Consider the following 18,645-nt stretch of genomic DNA (forward strand, 5'->3'; position numbering starts at 1 on the left):
GCTGCGTGGCCAGCTAACAGGCAGTAGAAGTAGAGCCTCATAATTATTTGCGCGAGCCGAGTTCTCATATACATAACCTAAGATGAAATTTAGGCCTTGATGGGGCGCGCGCTGTCAGGGGATTTGCCCGCGAGAGTGCCTCACAAAAGGCGGCGGGTCCCAAGCCCGTCTAGGGATTTGGAAATTCGACGCCTGTCTGATGCTTCCATAATACAAATGGGGGGCCAATAGGCGCCTTCGCGGCCTGCGTGCGCCTGTGTCTTCGTTGGCTAACGCGGGCTGGTGTGCACCTCAGCCTTCCTTGGCCACCACCACTTGGTGAGTGTGACCCCCCCGGATGTGGCTACTGGCTGCTCCGTACTTGGAATTTGGGAGAGGGCTTTGCTGGGGCTCTGCCAGCTCATCGCGACCAGTCCACAAGGTCGACGGCTCGCCGGTCGGAATTGGTCTAGACCGTGATGCCCCCAAGAGCAGAAAATGGAAATGCGCGAGGCGCGTTTCGGGCCTCAGATAAAGAACTCAAAGGGAACAAGTGATGGCGCTCGGTTGGAGGTGTTGCTTGGGCTATAAGATGTTACCCAGGTCTGCCGCAACACCGTTGCGTTCTCCAGCACTTGAAGCGATGCAATGTATTGTACATACATACCTTGGCTGCCATGGCGCGCGAGGACCTACTTCGTGGAATTGGAACTCAGTTCGACAAAATACAACTCCCCACCCTCACCGACCTTGACCGAGAGGCCATAGCGGCGCATTATTGCATGGCCGACAAGCAGCAACAGCCAATGCAGCCTGAAGACTACATGCACATGTGCCTCGGGATCGACACTAACAGGCGGCTGGAGTACTGCCGCAGCGAAGCAGATAGCGCGTCTCCGGGGGGAAAACGAAACAACAGCGGCTCGATGTCGAGACGAACGGCCTCGCAGCGGAGCTCCACCCCAAGGACACGGCCTCGGTCAGAGATGCGGGCGCCTGCCAGGACAACAATCAGGCTCGGTGTCTTGAACGGGCAAGGAAGCAGAGACCAACAGCAAACGAAGCACCAGGACCTCCGAGCCGGCAATTTCTCAATGAAACACGACAGCCTGAAAATGAAGGACAAACTGGAGCGGTGGCGTCAACCATACATAACCCAACCCCAAGGTATGCAAATAAATATTCATGACGGTGCAGTGGTTTCCAGAATGTTCACCAGAGAGCAGGCGACCTAGAATCGAATCACAGCGGATGGAGCAATAGCGCTATCGCAACCATGAGCCCGCTGCGCCTTGGGGCTAGTAATCACTGAAGCGGCGTCAGCAACGTTGCAGCATGCCTAAAGGGGGGGAGGGGGGAATTCTCATCAGCTAGCTTACCTAGATTACCTAGACCTCTAAACAAGGCGACCTCAGGAGAAGGCTGATTGAATGGGGAGGGGCTCAGGGGGGACCTTTGTTTATTTCGGAAATCCACTGTAATAAAATATGGAATTTTAGAGCCTCAAATACCATGCTCTCAGATTTCTCAGTGTGGCAGGCGGCCGATGCAGGCTTCCAGGTTGCCCAGTCCAAACATGAAGCGGACCTTTAGGATGCTTCAGTGGTAGAATTTCAACCGCGAAAGGCCGTGTTAGGCCGTCGTAAAGCGCTCTGCTAGGAAGAAAGCCTCAGCTGAATCTCGGCTCAGGCCCCAGCAAGAGCTCCGACGGTTTTTCTCGAGCCAGACGTCATGATCCAACATGCGCAGCCGGAATCGACCACGGATGGCTTGAAGGGTGGTCAGGTGAGAAAAGGGATCTGCGATGTTTCTCGTCCTTTCTCTCTCACTCGCACAAGTGGAGTAACTATCCGTAGACCGTGGAACAAGAAGGGGCCCCCAACTGGCAACTTCCAGATACCGCTTTTGTTGGTCCGAAGCCTGGACACGGCAAGAGCGCCTTTGAAGCAGTTGCGGAAACTGAAATTTGAACACGAGGGGGGCAAGTTGTCGGACCTGAAAAGAGACCGATGGCATTGCGAGGTTTTCCTTTCTCCTGACAGTTAAAATTTGTTTTTTTTGTTTCTTTTCTCATTTAACTGCCCAGTGCACTCTGCGCGTTACCGCTGCTGCCGTAACAAAGCCAGGATCCCCAAAACAGAATCTCGCATTCGAGTTCGCCAACCGGCTCGTATCCTGACCAAAACCTCTGGTCTTGGGGGAACTGCTCCACTAATCCGTGTTCTTGCATGCAGCCGGCCACTTGTCTTTTCAAGATCGGCTGGTTTGCTTTCAAAATAAAGTCGTCAGTACCCGGGCGGATTCCAGGCCTCTGTTCAATTATAATCCCTGCTGTTGTAGGGTACGGATACGCTCCCAGCAATAGGGCAATGTTCTTCCGTAACGAAAGCCGGTTTCCCCAACCACGGTAAGAGCCTGTATTCAAGAAACCCAAGACCATCAAACATGCTTGATAATTTTCTAGAAACTGTCAGACAACAGCCTCCTCAAAATTTAAAAATCGCAGCTTCTTATTACGCAGCCATGCCCGCCACTGGTGTTTTGAACGTGGGAGTTTGGACTGAATGGAATCATCGGCCAATACATCGCACGACCGCATGCTGCGGACGCGTTCACAGGGCCAGCCTGTGACGTAATAGACATTCTACAGCCCAATCAACAGCGCCGGGAGACCTCCGATCCCACTGCGGGCCCGCTTGGCTTTGCAGTCCCGTCATGCATCAAATTGGAGACCGCATGTTAAGTTTCATGTCACCAAGAAGTCGCGAGAGACGGGCCGAACCTCTTTTGTTTGCGGAAACCTCGTTAATACGGACGACAAGCGACGAGTAGCAACAGCAGCAACAGCTCTGATTGATCTCGTGGAAAGGGCAATGGCAGGAGAAAGGGGCTGGAAATGTCGAGGCGCGCGGAGGTTCTCGGAGTTCTGGACTACCCCCTAGGCCTCAGCAAAACACAAGACCTCAACATTATGTATTCTACATCAAGACTCCGGCCTACCTTAACTACTCGGAGACATTGGACTAAAGTCTCCGTTGTAAGCGCTCATCCAATCTCCATCTGGTGCGACGAGGAACATGTCGTAGGGCGATTGCTTGAGACGATTGGGTAACCCACCCCTCCCGTCACTTTGAACCTTGCCCTCCTTTCACTTGGCCGCATCGCCGTCCTTGGAAGTACTCTACGCATGTTGTGCGTGTGCTTGCCTGCTTGCCTGCTTCCCCGCAAAACCAAGACCAGCCTGGCGGAGTGTTACTCTCGTGCCCGCGGCGCCTTCCCCTTGTTCCATCCCTTGGCTGTTCTGATCATTGCGTACTGACTGCCGTCCCTCACCTCCCCGCTTCTACAAAACACCGTACCGGTCTCGCGAATCTTCCCCTCGACGTCTTTCCTTTTCCACCACTCCATCGAGGCCTGGCAGACATTTGACCACGTCCAAGCATTGGATTTTGATCAGGATACGATATTCCTGTCGCCGCCACAATGAATCGTCTAAACCACAGTATGTCCCCCCAACTGGAAGGAAATGCCAACTGTTTAATATTCCGCGCGCCACGATGCTGACAGGCTCGGAACAGTCAACCCGTTCGCGAAGCGGGACTCACATAGTGCCAACTCGGTCATCACGTACAAGGTCCTAACCTTGGTGACTTGGCTGCTGTCGCTCATCACCACCATCTACTACACGTACGACGCGCCTCACGACGGCCACTACGTCCGCCGCAAGATCTGGGAGCAAAACTACTTTTACTTCTCGGGGTTTACCCTCAACTCGGTCATCACGGACATCTACTGGTAGGTAACGGCCCTCTTCCGGGTGTACGCAAGCAAGTGTCGCCCCGTCGTGGTGCTGGGGTTCGCTAACGTCGTTGCTTCGACAGGCTCGTCCTCTTCATCCTGCAGCTGGTCTACATTACGCACCTATTCTCGACAAAGGTCGAGACGGTCAACGCCGCCTGCTCGGTCGGGAGCCACTTCATCTTCAACAACCTCCTCCACTTCGCCTTCGTGATGCTCTTTGTGCGGAGCCACTTCGTCTGGGCCGAGGTGATTCTCGTCATCAACTTCTTCAACTTGACAGCACTCTACTTCCGCCATAACACATACCCCCGCTTCATCCACCTGCCCGCCGTCTCGGGGCCGCTGGCATGGACGTTTGTGGCTATCTACTGGAACGGTGCTATCATGATTCCTTACCAAGGGAGCCTAGTTGCTCGCGTCTTTGCCAACATCTTCATTTGGTCGATCCTGGTATTCGGCATGTTCTTTATTGTGATTTACAAGGTGTGTTCGAGCTCTCCTGTTGACCGTGTTCTTGTCGTTAACATTTTCTGTAGGACTACACCATGGGCTTCAACCTCAGCGTGTTGGCGGCATCTCTCGGCGTCGCTCAGTTCTTTAGCAAGATTATCGCGTTCCAGTGGATCTTTGCTTTCACCATTATGGCTGTCCTGTTTGTCCTGTCTTTTATCGTGGCTGTGCCGGCCTTGACCACCCGCAAGGACCGGTCGGCGGCCGATACGGAGCGCGCTCCTCTGCTCGCGGACCCGTAAACGCCTCTCTAGAGTCATCCAAGGCTCGCGTGCTTTTACACGTCTGACTAGGTAGCTTATTCTACCATGCACGCTAGCGATTTCCCTTTAGTTGGGGGAACTGACGGACTTCTTCATCGTCTCGGGGTCTGAGGGAATTTTAGCGGCAGCAAAGCAAAAGAATGGAATCGACCTTGTGATAGCTGTCGGGGTCTAAGATATTAACTTCATGGCGTTGGTACGGTTTCCACTTGGCTTCCAGCGTTATTTTTACAGCAAGGGATTTATCGTTAAATTGTTCAGTGACGTAGGTTCGTTCCAGTCCGTTCTTGGTGTTTTGCCAATCCCTTATCGATAAGTTACCGGCCATCGTCTGGGGTAACCCAAGCCTATTACAGCTTAGCCTTACTGGGGCCCGCAATTCCTTGTACAGTACCCGCGTGACGCGTTTGGAGTCTCGAGAAATCCGCAACAACTATCGATTGAATTGAGCGGGCGTTACCTTCTTTCCACCGCCGCAAGGTCTCGCAGAGTTGAAGCTCGACAATGGGGCCTCCGCTGCCAAAATTACCATTTCCGTTCCCATTCCAGGTCGGGGTAGACATTATCAAGACACAGAGGCTCCACCCGATTCTCAAGAGCCCCAATGCAGCCCGTTTCCTCCGTCGCATCCTAACGCCCAAGGAGCTCATGGCCCGGCCATTCAACATTGACCTGATTTTTGAAACCGACAAATGGTACAGATCCAAATCCGAAGATTCCTCCGAGATGAAAATGTGGCCCGAGATAGAGATAACGAACAGGACGCTCGAATACGTTGCCGGAAGGTGCGTTTGCTTTTTATCATGCGCCTTGCTTTGCTGCGCGCCCATGACTGGCTAATGCTGACATGTAAACGCTAAAAAATTCTAGATGGGCAGCGAAAGAGGCTGTCCTTAAAGCACACCCCTGGCGCTGGCTGTACTTCCACGACATCGAAGTGTTGTCTGGCAGGAAAGGCGAACGAAATGGCCCAGAGACGACAACAGCGGAGACGGTAGACCCATTTTCGCCGCTGCAGCAAGCGCTAAAGCTGGAGCTGGAAAAACACAATAGGCAGCTCGGGAAATCCGCAAAGACCGCTGACGAGCTCGACGCCGAGCCCACGCTCGTCAAGGAGACGCTCGAGGAAGCCGGGCGGCAGCAGCACGGCATAACACCCCCCTCAACACGAGGCGGACCGCCCGTGGTCACCGTCATGGGCCACCGCGAAGGCGTCCCCGACCAGGAAGCACTCGTCAGCATCAGCCATGACGGCGGCTACGCGATAGCCGTGTGCATGGGTTTCGATCCCAACCGCATGGGCGTGTACAGCCCCATCAAGAATTCCAGGAGGAAGTAGAGGCCCAGGAGGAAGTCGAGGTGAGAAGGATGTCGCCGGCCAAGGCGCCCCAAGAGGCTACAGGCACGATAATATTGAACCAGACGCGTCGAAAAGCTCCTACCGACAAATTACAATGTGTATAGATAAGAACGAAAACCCGAATCCATGGTCCGAATAACTGGTAAGAAATAGGCCCCTTTAGAGAAGAGTGGGCGCAACTGAGCTGCGTCCCGGAAGGTGCCAGTATAAATCGCTGCCCCTTAAGTGCTAACTCTGGCTCCATCTCCCTTTTTTTATTCTCGTAAATGGTAGCACGCTCGCGTTAGCGTAAAAACGGCCCGTCGGGCCAGTCAGAGGGGGAAGAGGTAATGGCCAGGGAGAAAAAAATGGAAGGCCAACATCTCAGAGTGGCAACGTGATTCTAGGATAAATAAATGCCATTATAAGACACAAAAAGGCCTTATCATTAAATAAAAAGGCACAGGAATTTTCGAAGAGCGCAGTCCGCCCCACAAGGGAAGCAAATTTACAAAGGCCGGCAGCTAACCTCTCGATATTCATCGTCTGCTACATTCCTTAACCACCTAAAAATACATGTCGACGACCACGGGGGTGCCTTGTAGTTGCTTGACCTTAAGACTAAACAAGGATTGGAAAATAGAGAGACTTGATGGGGTTTAATTTTGGCGTCTACGTAGTACGCCGTGGCGAACAGACCCGAATACCACAACCGCCTCTGCTAGAACATCTTTAGACTGGACGATCGAAGTCATTTTCGCACATACTCAAAGCGAGTCTTCTCTAAGTCCGCCGGGACTCTCGCGCCAATAGTGCTGGCAATTCTGTTGGCCGTTTTCATCCGTAGCTGGACTGCCTCGAAAAGTGAAGTTAAGAGCAGGGACTGGGTGCAAGGACTGAAGAGTTGTGGTCAGCGTAGAAAGTGGGAAGGACCGACTTAGCGACGGCATGCAGCTTGAACGCTTAACACCAGATTGGTAACAAGGACACTTGGTATCGTGGTAATTCCGAGGCTCAACGAGATGTATTTGGTAGTTACACACAAGTCCATCGTACCTCACTTTTGTAGTGGTTCATCTTCAAGTTGGCTGTCAGAGTGCATCAATGGGAGAGGCTGGGGTGCAAGCAGTGAACTAAGCTACGGTCAGAAAGAAAGGGAATAGGGAATATATTTCGAAGGTGGTGCTGCGCAACATTAGTACGGAGAGAGATACAGTCTATCAGTGGACAGAGGCCAGATAGTCGCACTACTTCGCGAAAACAGAGGTCTGTTGGGAGGTACTCCGTAGATACTACATAGATAGCTAGGTGCTCTGTAACCAAGGTAAGGTAATTTAAAAAAAAACGCTAGAAAATAGAGGAGGTGAGTGCAGTAACAATGACTATAATAAGAAAAGTAGAGTAAAATGGAAAATGATTGTATTGATGATAGCTGGAGGGCCTAAAAACTGGGAAAAGGGGGGGCAGAAATATTTTCTGAGGTTATAAGGGCCATCTGAGGCGCTTAGATCATAAATTCGCCTCTTCTATGTGATAAGAGGTCGCCCTCGGCAAGCTGCATGTAAAAGCAATAAAGACAAGCAAGAAAATGGAAGCTCTTCAGGGGTTAATTGTCCCCTATGTCCCTCTTAGTCCACTGACTCCCCATCTGTATCGGTACCCGAGCTGATATTATCCTCCGGCATGTTTTGTGGTGGAGGATTTCTATCCTCTAAGCCTAAAACCTCCCAAACAAATGCAGCGCGATTCAAATTGGCCCAGTGGTCAATCTAGGTCTAGTCGTCGTCATTGAAGTATCGAACCAGTTATTTCATGCCTGGTGTTGCCTTTCTCCAAGAGGTGACCATCTGTGCCAGTACGTGTCTCATCAAGTCCTTGAGTTCCACCATCTCGCCTTCCTAGGTCCAAGGTTGTTGCTATCGTTAACTATACTCTAAGTAGACTTCTCTTTATTTTAATTCTACACGTTAAGTTGGTTTACGATCTATCGAAGAAGGTTCTATTATAACCCTAACCCTAATATAACTAAAATGATGTCATTTTTAGTCCATAGTTTATTTTAGCAGCCTCGGAACCCATCGAATCACGAAGCTAAGGTAGCTAAACAGTGAATGGCGGAGTGGCGCAATGGTAGCGTGTGGTCCTCCTACAAGAAGGATCAAGACTGAGGTTGTGGGTTCGAGTCCCATCTTCGTCGATATATTTTTGTTCTTTCAGGCTAATGTACGATAGTATTAGAATTACCTATTTAGGCTTTTTTTTAGTCGAGGTCACTTTTCTACCGCTTAAAGCTCTTACGGTGGCTTTCGGGGCATTTCTTTCGAAGTTCTCTTCGAGGTCTTTAAGTACGAGTTTTGTTCGCTGGTCGGTCTTGCCCTTAGTTGGTATCTCTTTCCCTACGGCGGTTGCTCTTGCTCTTGGCTAATGGCTCTTGCCCTACGCTAGTCGCTCTTGCTCTCCGAGATCTAATAATATAGTTTTTATCGCTTCATTATTAGGGAGCAATAATTATGTGTCAATTGAAGGGGTTCCGTAAATGGTGTTTGTTTTGGGAGATGGTCTTTTCGGGTTTAGCGTAGGGGTATTGTTTTTACTTTTTATTAGGGAAGGCGCACTTACTTCTTGGTTTCCATCTCCTTCCCCTTTTTTATTTCATTTACTTCATTTTAGTTTATTTGCTTTATGTCTGTCCAGGTCCGCAGTATGTCCAAGCAGGCACGCTGCGCGATCTTCCCCTCCCCTCGTACGTCAATATGGAACAAACAAGCCCTTTATTTTGCTGTTATCCTACCTGTTCACGGTATGCTAGGTATTTGCCTAGGGTAATATCGCACGACCCAGCTTTGGCGAGCACGGAGCAAGCGTCCGGGCACTGATGCTCTTTCCTCCTGCCCTGAGCCGCTCTCCTTTTATTTTAATTTTCTTTAAAAAATACAGCGTCGGGGCAGTGGGATATTTCTGTCTTGTGCATCCGCCGCCAGCAGGCGTCAATAATGTCTGGCAATAGCATATGAACAACGAGTCGCTCGCTGAATTATCAATTTCTACCACGAGCTCATATACACAGGCAGGTCATAACAGCATATAACAGAACAGCACTTCACTCCGTAAATACGTTCAATGGAATCGAGCACGCGATGGCATAGTTGGGCATGTCGACCACCTCGGCCATCTTGAGGCTCGAGCTCACCGAGGCCAGCATGTATGCTTCTGGCCGCGACAAGTCCTTTTCGGCAACAAGCCAGTCCAGCAGCCCTCTGAGCGCCATGCGACTAGCCTCGCGGATATCCTCGTGGATCCCTAGCGCCGCGTACTCGCCCTTGTCGGCGGGAGCGAGCTTAGCTTCGAGCTGCTCCCTCGTCAGGGGCGGGGTGACGTAGTGCGGGCAATTTAAGGCCCAGCCCTTTGCGTCTCTGACGGCCTTCTTCTCGACCGTCAGGCGCAGGCGCGCGAGCATGGGCGTTTCGATGGCAGTGCCGCAGACCTCACCGTCGCCCTGCGCGGCGTGACCATCGCCGCAGCTAAACAGGGCGCCCGCAACGTTGACGGGTAGGTACAAGGTGCTCCCAACGCGGCTCAGGTAGCGGCAGTCCATGTTACCGCCCGACGCGGCGTACGGCGGAATGGTCGGGAGCTCCTCGTCTGTGGCGGGTGCCACGCCGACAACGCCCAGGAACGGCTCGACGGGCACCTCGATGCCCGGTCGGAACACGGCGCGGCGCATGCCACCTGGTGAAGAAGAGGGGGTGAGACCGGCATCGGTCAGATCCCATACCTTGAGCTGCGGTTCGGGGAACTCGTCGGCTAGCAGGCCAAACCCCGGGAAGATGGCGGTCCAACCATAGTCGGAGGGGGTCAGCTCAAGGAATTCGACCTTGAGCACATCACCGGGCGCGGCGTCCTCGACAAAGACGGGGCCCATGGCCGGATCCGTTAGAGCAAAGTCGAAGTCGGCCAAGGCCGTGGCAGCATTGTCGGGCCGTATCTGGTTGTTCCCACCGTCGCGCAGGTCAAACGACAGCTCGGCCCCCGAGGGAACTGTCAGGACTGGGGTTAGCGCCTTGGACCATTTGAGATGCAGCTGCGACGACTTGACGTGGAACGAGTGGGCCATGTTGATGGTGTTTTGCGTGATACAGGCTGGCAGCTGAACGGTGTGGGCGTATATTTAGGGGGGAGTTTGGGGTAGGGACCCCCTTCTGTGACTGTCAGGACATTGAACTGCCAACGAGTGACCATGGGAATAATGCCCGTTGGAGATGAACCGGCTCTGGGCTGGAGCGGGGTTTGCGTTGGATCGGATGTGCCAAGTCGCATTTTGCGGCAGAGGCGCATGTCGCATTGCGATAGGGACTCTGCCACAGCGGCGAAGAATTTTGGTAAGCCCGACTTTAAGATCAACTTCCTCGATTGCAGAAGTGGCGTGTGGTTGGGACTAGCTGAGGTACGGCAGAGGCACTGTTACTTCGTTTGAGCATTTGGCCTGTAGCCCGGCTGTTTCTCTTTTCGTCCAGTCTTACCCAAGGTAAGGAAAGTTTGCGGTCAACGTTGCTGCAGAACCGTAGCAGGAGGGAGGGCTGTTCCTGCCTTCCTCGCGGATGTTGTCGGGCGGGATCCAGTGCCAGGCCCAGCCTGAACTCTAACTGTGACTCTTCACACGTGCGCGTTAAAAGCGGTCAGGAGCAACGACTGGACGGTAACGTGGCTGTCTACTCTGCGTTGATTTGTTCCCGTCGCTAAAGCGCAAAAAAGTGCAAAAGCTTGAATGCTAGGGAATTGCCAAAAACGTGGGCAGCAAGCCCGCCAAAATGGCCTCACAACCACCAACCCAACCTAGTTGTTTCAGAAAACCATGATTACCTTTTTGCCTCTTCTTGGGCGATATCAAACTCCAGGCAGTGATTGGACCTCTAGCATTCTTTTCTACATAAGTTCGTATCCCTGCACTCGAATTTGGGGCATCATGGTTTATTTGACTGACTCTTTTCGTCGACTTCAAGTTGCCCTGGACCCGCCCCACCTCGAGTCTACATATCTAATCTACCTTGGGTAGATACCTTACCTATACCTAGCTATCACTGCTAGACACACAACGCTATCACCTACCAAACCCAAGCCATGGCTTTCACAATGCATTCGCACTCGGGGCAGTTCTGCCCCGGCCATGCCAAGGACCAGCTCGAGGACATCGTCCAGCACGCTATTCGCATTGGCTACAAGACCATGGGCCTGACTGAGCACATGCCCCGGACTGAGCTGTCGGACCTGTACCCCGAGGAAGTCAGTATCGCCTGGCATATCTTTCTACCTTTCTCTGAGGCTAACACGCGCCCCAGCTTGAGTCTGATCCGCACGCCTCCCTCGCCGAGCTCGCGCCGCGCCACAGCTCGTACCTGGTCGAAGCGCAGCGGCTGCAGAAAAAATACGCCGACCAGATCCACATCCTCATCGGCATCGAGGGCGAGTGGATCCGCCCGGCCTACGGCGACATCGTCAAGGCCCATACCGAGCCCGCCTGCATCGATTACTTCCTAGGCTCGGTCCACCACACGGCCGGCGTGCCCATCGACTTCGACAAGGTCCACTATGCCCGCGCCCGGGACGCCGCCGGCGGCTCCGAGGAGCTGCTCTACGAGAAGTACTACGACGAGCAGCTCGAAATGCTGCGCACCCTCAAGCCCCGTGTCGTCGCCCACTTTGACCTCATCCGCCTGCTGAGCGATGAGCCCGCCCGCCCCCTCCAGGCCTGGGCTGGCGGCCGCGTCTGGGACAAGGTTGTGCGCAACCTCGAGTTCGTTGCTAGCTACGGTGGCTGGCTCGAGTGCAATACCAGCGCCCTGCGCAAGGGGCTCGACGAGCCCTACCCAGCTAGGCCCATCGCAGAGGTGAGCTTTTGACTCGCGACTATCTCTCCACCTCGCCCCTTTTCGTTGTCTGACTTTTCGTTGTCTGACTTTTCGTTGTCTGACTTTTCGTTCCCTTTTTTTAGGAGTGGCTGAGAGCCGGAGGCAAGTTTACCTTCTCCGACGACAGCCACGGCATTGCCCAGGTTGCCACCAACTACGCCCGCGGCCTCGACTATCTCGAGAGCCTCGGCGTAAAGGAGGTATGGACGCTAGAGCGGGCCCCCCACCCCGGTACTTCGGGCGAGGTCAAGGCGGCACTCACGAAAAAGAGCGTCCCCATTGCTGAGTTCCGCGCGAGCTTGCGCTTGGAGTAGACCAGAGCGAACGTGACCGGGACGAGACGATAGACATCCATTAGAGAAGCAAATTTATTTTGGGGGTTAGAGGGATAGACTTCGGAGCGGGGCTAGGGTACACCGGTTTGGAGTATAGATTTTGGCTTCTTCTTTTTGTTCCCTACTTTAGCGCAGCCATCATATGGCAAACGCATGAGGTTATTTTCATTGCCTTTATTGGCAACCAATGGTCATGATAGACACAATCAGCGCTGAAAATCGGTCTTGATGCCTACATTAAATGTCAAAAACTTTCTAGTTTTTCTAACACTGCAGATGGATATGCTGAAGACGTGTTCCCGGTTGAGCACTCGGGAGTAAGAGTTCCGTTTTGTGACAACTACTTACCATTCTGAGGCACAATCCAATGCCTGAATGTTTATTAGCGGGGGATATTCCAAGATCTACTCCGTAAAGGACGTCAGTATCTTACGACTCACTGAACGTTTTTCGCTAAGGGAAGGAATAGCTATCTGAATCCCCATGCGATAATCCTAGAGGCCCATCTATTCTCTAGAAATACCTATTAAAGCCCTTTACTAGCCGGTTTGTTTGTTATCTTCTTTTCCTTTCCAAGTACTACGCCAATAAACATTCATGGATTGGAGTGTACAGTAGGTAGTGGTCTGCTGATTTCTCCAAACACAGCCAAACTTCTTTCGAGAGTCTTCGAGTTACACACCTAATGTTGATTTCCACTCAGGTTTCTCTTAGGGCCCCAAGAAACTCTAGCACCTGCTATAAACGCAGAAAACATCCCATTCCACTCAAGACTGGATACATACCTACCCCGCATCTCGGGCCCGAGCATATCGTAGCATGCCTCTGCGAGCCACAGACCGCGCCGCATCGGACCGAGAGAGGAGACCATGGGGGGACGCGGTGGAGAAACAAGAGAAAGCCATGCAAAGTAGGAAACTCCACAGCACATGGCACAGGTTCTCCATATGCTACCCACTCCCAGCTAGCCCCATCCTGTCCTTGACCCCTGACCCCTGACCACTGAACGGTGGACAGTGGAAACAACAAACAGGCGTTCCCCATGAACCATGTCGGCGTGGGACACCCTGGGTATTTATTCCCTGCCATGACCTCCACAGTATAACCTACCTTCTTAACCAAAGCACCGCCCCTAGCTATGCCCCGGCTGGCAATATAGAGCAACGCACAAAACAGAGTCTCCATTGAAAAACAATCAGAGAGAAACATCATTCCCTCGTTCGGGGTTCGCTAGCTCAATCGGTAGAGCGTCTGACTACGAATCAGGAGGTTTCAGGCTCGAGTCCTGGGTGGATCGTTGACTCAACGGGGACGGGTGGGTTATGTGCTCTTTATTTTTATTAGTTTTATTTTTTTTTCTCTCTTTGGTAGTTGAGACAATTTTCTTCTACATGAAAGGGGGGAACTTGGCTGAGTCAACTAGTTACTAGATTCTCGTTTCACTCTTTTATCGTTGAACTTCTATTATTGAGATACGTTAGGTTGTTAACCCCTATTTTGTCTTAAGAAGAGACTTTTCCATGCGGAGATTAATTCTTAAGTGTCTATTATCTAATCCTCAGCCTACTTGTGACTATCAGTGCGCGAAATTACCAGTTGCTAAATACACAAGTACCTGCCGGTCTTTTTACCTGGCTGTTATATGCTTTCTCTCTCTCCGCGCGTGTGTGTGTGTGTTCGTGTTTCTCCCCACTAACTTAACTCTTTAAAATACCATCAAGGAGACTCATCCACACAGCGCAGCAAATACAGTTAAGACATTGACAAGCTCATTCATTAATTGCGAGAAGACTGCCTATATAACCTTACCTTCTGACCTCGACGGGTTGGGAGAGCAACAGCCTGTCAGGCGCAAGGATTAAAACCCCCCCAAACTCCCCTTTTCAGTTTTTCAGTAACTACAACCCCAACTAAAAAAGGGGCGAGGCAAAAAGAAAAAGGGGGTGGTTCCTGTACGGTGTTGAAGGAAAGCTCAACTAGTCGCCGACCTTCCTACTTACATCAGTATCTTACCTGTTCCAACACCATTCCGGATTCTTATTCAGTCAGCAGAAGAGAGGATGGAATGCTAGAATCCGGACACTTTTTCTTCCCCACCTTGTTTCTTTTTCGCTGCGTCCGGTACCTGGCACCGTAGAACCATGCCGTCGGAGCCGTTATTCCCTCGTCACCATCTGCTCTCTCTATCTCGCCCCCTAAACCGCCGAGCCAGCCAGCCAGTTAGCCATCCTGTTGGCCAATATGTACTCACCGCCCTAGGCACTCTGATAACTGCCCAACGTGTCGTTGCCAACATGTTCATCTGGAAGGAATAATCTCTAGACAAAAATATAAACCACCGTTGCTGTTTCGCTGCTCAACCATCGGCCGTTGTCTGTTGTCAACACGTTAACCCTTAGCAACAAACTCCAGATAAAATGTAAACCACCGTTGCTGTTGCCACTGCTCGATCACCGGCCGTTGTCTGTTGTCTTGCCAGACACGAACTGCGACTTTGCGTGGTGCAGAGAGACACCGCCAGCAAATCTTCGTCGTCGGGAGATATGAATCCGGTGATGTTGCTGTGACCGTTGCTGAGTGAATGAGCTGGCATAGCCATTTCCTCCTCTCATGACCAAGACCCGGCTTTTTTATGTCCTTGCCCCTTCCCCTGAGCTCGGTTGAGCACTGTTGTCCATATTGCTAGACGTCGTGTCATCGAGCCGCGTAGCAGCCGTTCGTCGGCCTCGTTCCCTTTCGCGACCGAGGCGTAGGGCCCCCTCACTGTATCGACATGGTCGGCCCTCATCGCCAAGTGTCCATGTCGGCGGCGTTCCTGTCACAAGCTCGACTCGGCTGGTCAAGAGGGTCGTTCACCCAAGACATGCGTCGGTGGCGATGATGCCAAGGCGTGACGGAAGCAGGTGCGGAGGGCAGAGGGAGCAAGAGATGGGAGAAAGGCGCGTCATATTCTTTATATCTATCTAGCTTTCTACCTCCCGTCTTCTCCCAAGCGGCCCTCGGGTTACATACACTTGCGGCTCATGTCGTGCTTGTTCCAGCGAGCCTTCTCAGCTGACGACATTTGCAATCAAGACCAGACGCGGCTGTGTCTTACAACGCGGTTTAGCCAAATCCTCAAGCCGCGGGGACTGCCCGCGAGGCTGATATGAGATTGGGGCTCCAGTCGACGCCACTTCAGCCTACAAGGCTGGGAGGTTTGGAAAGGTCAAACAGCCAGCACAGCCGAGTGCTGCGCCCGCCTCGAGACTCAAGATGGAGGGCTTATACTGCCCGCCCGCCCAGCTTGGCTGCTCTCCAGACAGCGACGAGGCCACCGCCAACTCGACTCGCAGCCTGTGTCTGAAGAAGGCTAGAGGCTAAACGGGAAACAAACGTGCCCCAAAGCGGAAACCAAGCAAAACGTCGACACCCAAGGTGAAGTTACAAGTCAGCTGATGTGAAAAGAACTGAGAGACAGGCTGGAGACGGGGCAAGCCCGACGAGGAAGGCTTCTCGAAGATGCTCGAGGTGGGTTGCATCACCAGCGGACGGCGGCGAGACCCCTTGGATCTCGTCTGTTCTACAGATCTCCCATCTTGCAACCGGCCCTGTCCCTGTTCCTGCACAGAGTGCTGCACTGGATCTTGCATTAGACTTGTCGTCTCGGTATCTGGATGGCAGCCAGTTCCGTGATGAAGCAAGGATGGACCCGGTTCCTCTGCACGTCTCTTGCCTCCTCGGAGCGTGGTGGCATCCGTCCCAATGTCCCGCCGTCACACTGCGCGCTGGAAGAGGGAAGGGGGAAGGAGGGCAGAGGACCAAGAGGGAGGGCGGAAGCAATGCTGAGCTGCAGAGATCATCATACCTGCACGCCGTAGTCGAGGCCGAGAGGCAGAGAGGCTTGATCGTCTCTTCAGGTGAGATGGGATGGAACCATTCCAACAGCCCACAATGCAATGGAAGGCGTGCCAGATGCTTCTCGAAGGCCACACGCATGCACGCGCACACAGACAGACGGGCTGCCCACGGTGGCGAGCATTGAGGAAGACCCTCGGTCGGCTGTCACCGTGGACGAGGCTCCCCTGTGAGTGGACGGAAGACCCAAGATCACGGGAGAGGGTAGCAGTCGTGGCCGCCATTGGATCGGCACACGGATATCCAAAACACGCATCAGGTCTGGAGATGCCGTGTCTAGCTCCCCTTCCCACGAGGTGAGAGCCTCACCTAATTTAACAGCCGCCTATCCCAAACCGGCACAACGCCCACAGGGCTGGTGAGGCTCAAGAGGAAACTGGCCAGCTCGGCCGGCAGTCTCGGGCAGGGTCACTGAGTCGTCTGGGAAACAGAAGGGGGCAGAGAAAACGAAGCAATGGGGGAATCGGGGCCGCACGGCGTCTCGACAGTGTGCGGCGGGAAACTCCGAGCTGAGGGGAACGGCACGGAAGCAGCTACTTGGGAAACCGACGGATGGAGAGAGTCTGTGTAAAACCTCTGTCAGCCTTTAGTGCACAGTTTTGTTCTGCATTTCTCCACACGAACCCAAAATCCGGACAAGTGGTTGAGAGAGTCATAGCGGGCAGGATGCGCTGCAGCGTTTGCGTGGAGAAGAAAAAAAAGGTCAACGGTGTCAACCCCACGGATGGGCGAGGGTAGTGCTCATGGAGTCCAGGGCATTCGGATCGGGACCGAGGGGGATGGGGGGCTAAGGACAGCATGGGGGATGAAAAGAGCAGGCTTCTAGAAGAATGCCAAGATGAACAGTGAGATGGGCGACCAGCACTGGCTTCCAAATCCCCGTCATGCAGCCAAGGGCTTGCAATCCCTGGAAGGGCGAGGGGCTGGGGAGGCCGAGTCTTTGAAACTACGTGTGTATTTTGGCAGATGTTCTTGTCATGCGCCCTTCTGAGTGGTCTGGCGAGGAATGGAAAGTTCAGACGAAAGAGCCAGGATAAGGGCCGACCCCAGAAGAGATGAACGTCGTTTGATCGGCCGGTGACGTTATACGGAGCACACGTGGGGAGTAAAGAATCATTGCGGGGATGCCCCTGCTTCCCGCCCCAGACCTAACTGATGGTCATGGCTTTGCGGTTGTTTGACGGCCAGGGCAGGGTAGCCCAAGAGGCAGCTGCAGGGGCGTCCGACACAAAACGCGGACTGTGTCAGTCGCGATGCCGTCGACTGCACCTCCTCTACCTCAGCCCTCCAGCGGCTGATGGAATGGGAAAGGCTGGCTTCATGCTCGACGAACATGACACGGCGAACACAGCACCGCCGTTGCTCTTGTGGCGCCGTGCACGCCAGCAGAGAGCTACCACTCGGAGGACGGAACTTGCCCTTTCTTACCGTACTGTGTATGCCTTGCGCGAGGGCCTGGCAGCATGCAAAGGCATGCGCGGCGATGGGGTCCCGCTGCATCGTCGCTGGTGCTGGTGCTGGTGCTGGTGCTGGTCTAGACTCGACACACAGAGAGAGATGAGCCGAGTACGAATACCGGCGGTAGAGTGTAAGGCCGTTGACGTGCGCGCACCCACCACCCACCACCACCTGCGCCCAGGCCTCCCTACCCACCGATTCCACGGCCCCAGCTCTAGTGAATCGGCTCGGACTCGGAGAAATTGGCTGATCCTTGTAGTTCTAGAGGCGCTCGTTCTAGACCGGCGAGCCAGGCCATGTTTTCTTCTCGTTGGAGCTCGCCGGCCGTCGAGAAAAAGGCTCGACGTTGGAGGCGCCCTGGCTTCGCGCCTGCTTTCGGCCACGTATTTTCTGGGCGTGGGCGGCGATCGAAGAGCAGGCCTCCAGGGGAAATACGGGGAACCGAACCAGAGCGATGGCGAGGTTGGATTCTAGCTCTCTTGCCCCAACCCAAGAGTGTGCGTCCCCACGTTTTGGCCTGAAGAGAACCAGCGACTGGCGCGCTCGGAATACAACCCAACCCTCCTTCCCCGCAAAAACCCTCACCCTCCTGGGCTTTTTAAGCTTTGGGAGATCCGACAAGTGCCGTCGCCAGAACGGGACTTGAGGCGGAGCAAGCTGCCACATTTGAGTGTGGCGCGCCCATCAACAGTCCGGGCCCAGGGACCCCTTCAGACGCTCACGCCACCGACAGGGGCAGGCCGCCGGAGTAAAGTATTACCGACTCCCAGGGCATGGTCAAGTCGAAGACGTGAAAAACAACAACGAGAGGTTTGGCGCTTGACCTCTCCAGGCACAGCGGACTTCGACCCGCCTCCGGCCCCTCCCCCTGCTTTTGGCCCGGGCTCAAGAAACAGTCCAGAGTCCTCATTAGCACTTTCGAACACCATCCGAACCACGTCTATATTGTCCATGGCACGAAACACCTACCTCATAGGCCCAGCTCGGTATTCCGTACGTGTAACCAGCTTTCTCGTGGCTGCGGATGGGGCCACCGGTCGAGACGCTGCCATCTACCGGCCTAACTAGTGCATCTTCTCGCCCCAAATCTCTTCTCCGAGCAATGCACCCCTCAAGTAGTAGTTATTGCTTGTTTAGCTGTTGGCTTGAGGCATGAA

The 18,645-nt window shown here is 53.5% G+C and overlaps 7 protein-coding genes and 2 non-coding genes across 9 annotated transcripts; 8 read left to right on the forward strand and 1 right to left on the reverse strand.

Annotated features, from left to right (window-relative positions):
* Positions 1-656: 656 nt before the first annotated feature.
* B0T26DRAFT_681883 (uncharacterized protein) lies at positions 657-1,572 on the forward strand (the record flags this gene model as incomplete). Its single annotated transcript, XM_060440697.1, has 2 exons — positions 657-1,146; positions 1,502-1,572. The coding sequence occupies 2 exons, from the start codon at positions 657-659 to the stop codon at positions 1,570-1,572; spliced, it is 561 nt and encodes a 186-aa protein (XP_060289435.1).
* Positions 1,573-3,462: 1,890 nt separating this feature from the next.
* Positions 3,463-4,532, forward strand: B0T26DRAFT_744784 (uncharacterized protein; the record flags this gene model as incomplete). Its single annotated transcript, XM_060444455.1, has 4 exons — positions 3,463-3,481; positions 3,558-3,774; positions 3,861-4,263; positions 4,317-4,532. The coding sequence occupies 4 exons, from the start codon at positions 3,463-3,465 to the stop codon at positions 4,530-4,532; spliced, it is 855 nt and encodes a 284-aa protein (XP_060289436.1).
* Positions 4,533-5,057: 525 nt separating this feature from the next.
* On the forward strand, positions 5,058-5,892 carry B0T26DRAFT_757762 (uncharacterized protein; the record flags this gene model as incomplete). Its single annotated transcript, XM_060446302.1, has 2 exons — positions 5,058-5,338; positions 5,424-5,892. The coding sequence occupies 2 exons, from the start codon at positions 5,058-5,060 to the stop codon at positions 5,890-5,892; spliced, it is 750 nt and encodes a 249-aa protein (XP_060289437.1).
* Positions 5,893-8,005: 2,113 nt separating this feature from the next.
* On the forward strand, positions 8,006-8,089 carry B0T26DRAFT_t271. Its single transcript has one exon. It is a non-coding gene; the product is annotated as a tRNA-Arg (tRNA).
* Positions 8,090-8,992: 903 nt separating this feature from the next.
* B0T26DRAFT_659555 (uncharacterized protein) lies at positions 8,993-10,006 on the reverse strand (the record flags this gene model as incomplete). The annotated part of the gene is made up of 1 exon (XM_060438960.1): positions 8,993-10,006. One exon carries the CDS (start codon positions 10,004-10,006, stop codon positions 8,993-8,995), a length of 1,014 nt encoding a protein of 337 aa, XP_060289438.1.
* A 1,004-nt stretch (positions 10,007-11,010) lies between these two features.
* Positions 11,011-12,112, forward strand: B0T26DRAFT_659902 (histidinol phosphate phosphatase HisJ family protein; the record flags this gene model as incomplete). The annotated part of the gene is made up of 3 exons (XM_060438988.1): positions 11,011-11,172; positions 11,229-11,777; positions 11,882-12,112. 3 exons carry the CDS (start codon positions 11,011-11,013, stop codon positions 12,110-12,112), a joined length of 942 nt encoding a protein of 313 aa, XP_060289439.1.
* A 1,245-nt stretch (positions 12,113-13,357) lies between these two features.
* B0T26DRAFT_t272 lies at positions 13,358-13,430 on the forward strand. Its single transcript has one exon. It is a non-coding gene; the product is annotated as a tRNA-Arg (tRNA).
* A 2,388-nt stretch (positions 13,431-15,818) lies between these two features.
* Positions 15,819-16,445, forward strand: B0T26DRAFT_681888 (uncharacterized protein; the record flags this gene model as incomplete). Its single annotated transcript, XM_060440698.1, has 3 exons — positions 15,819-16,032; positions 16,130-16,199; positions 16,352-16,445. 3 exons carry the CDS (start codon positions 15,819-15,821, stop codon positions 16,443-16,445), a joined length of 378 nt encoding a protein of 125 aa, XP_060289440.1.
* A 563-nt stretch (positions 16,446-17,008) lies between these two features.
* Positions 17,009-18,255, forward strand: B0T26DRAFT_529994 (uncharacterized protein). The gene has a single exon (XM_060435525.1). It carries the CDS (start codon positions 17,186-17,188, stop codon positions 17,960-17,962), a length of 777 nt encoding a protein of 258 aa, XP_060289441.1. The 5' UTR covers positions 17,009-17,185; the 3' UTR covers positions 17,963-18,255.
* Positions 18,256-18,645: the final 390 nt, after the last annotated feature.

The sequence above is a fragment of the Lasiosphaeria miniovina genome (assembly GCF_030549165.1).
Source record: "Lasiosphaeria miniovina strain SMH2392-1A chromosome Unknown B0T26scaffold_9, whole genome shotgun sequence".
NCBI lineage: Eukaryota > Fungi > Ascomycota > Sordariomycetes > Sordariales > Lasiosphaeriaceae > Lasiosphaeria > Lasiosphaeria miniovina.

What these genes read in the sequence shown, in the direction of transcription:
- B0T26DRAFT_529994 (XM_060435525.1), top strand. Translation starts at nt 17,186, where the DNA reads ATGGTCATGGCTTTGCGGTTGTTTGACGGCCAGGGCAGGGTAGCCCAA.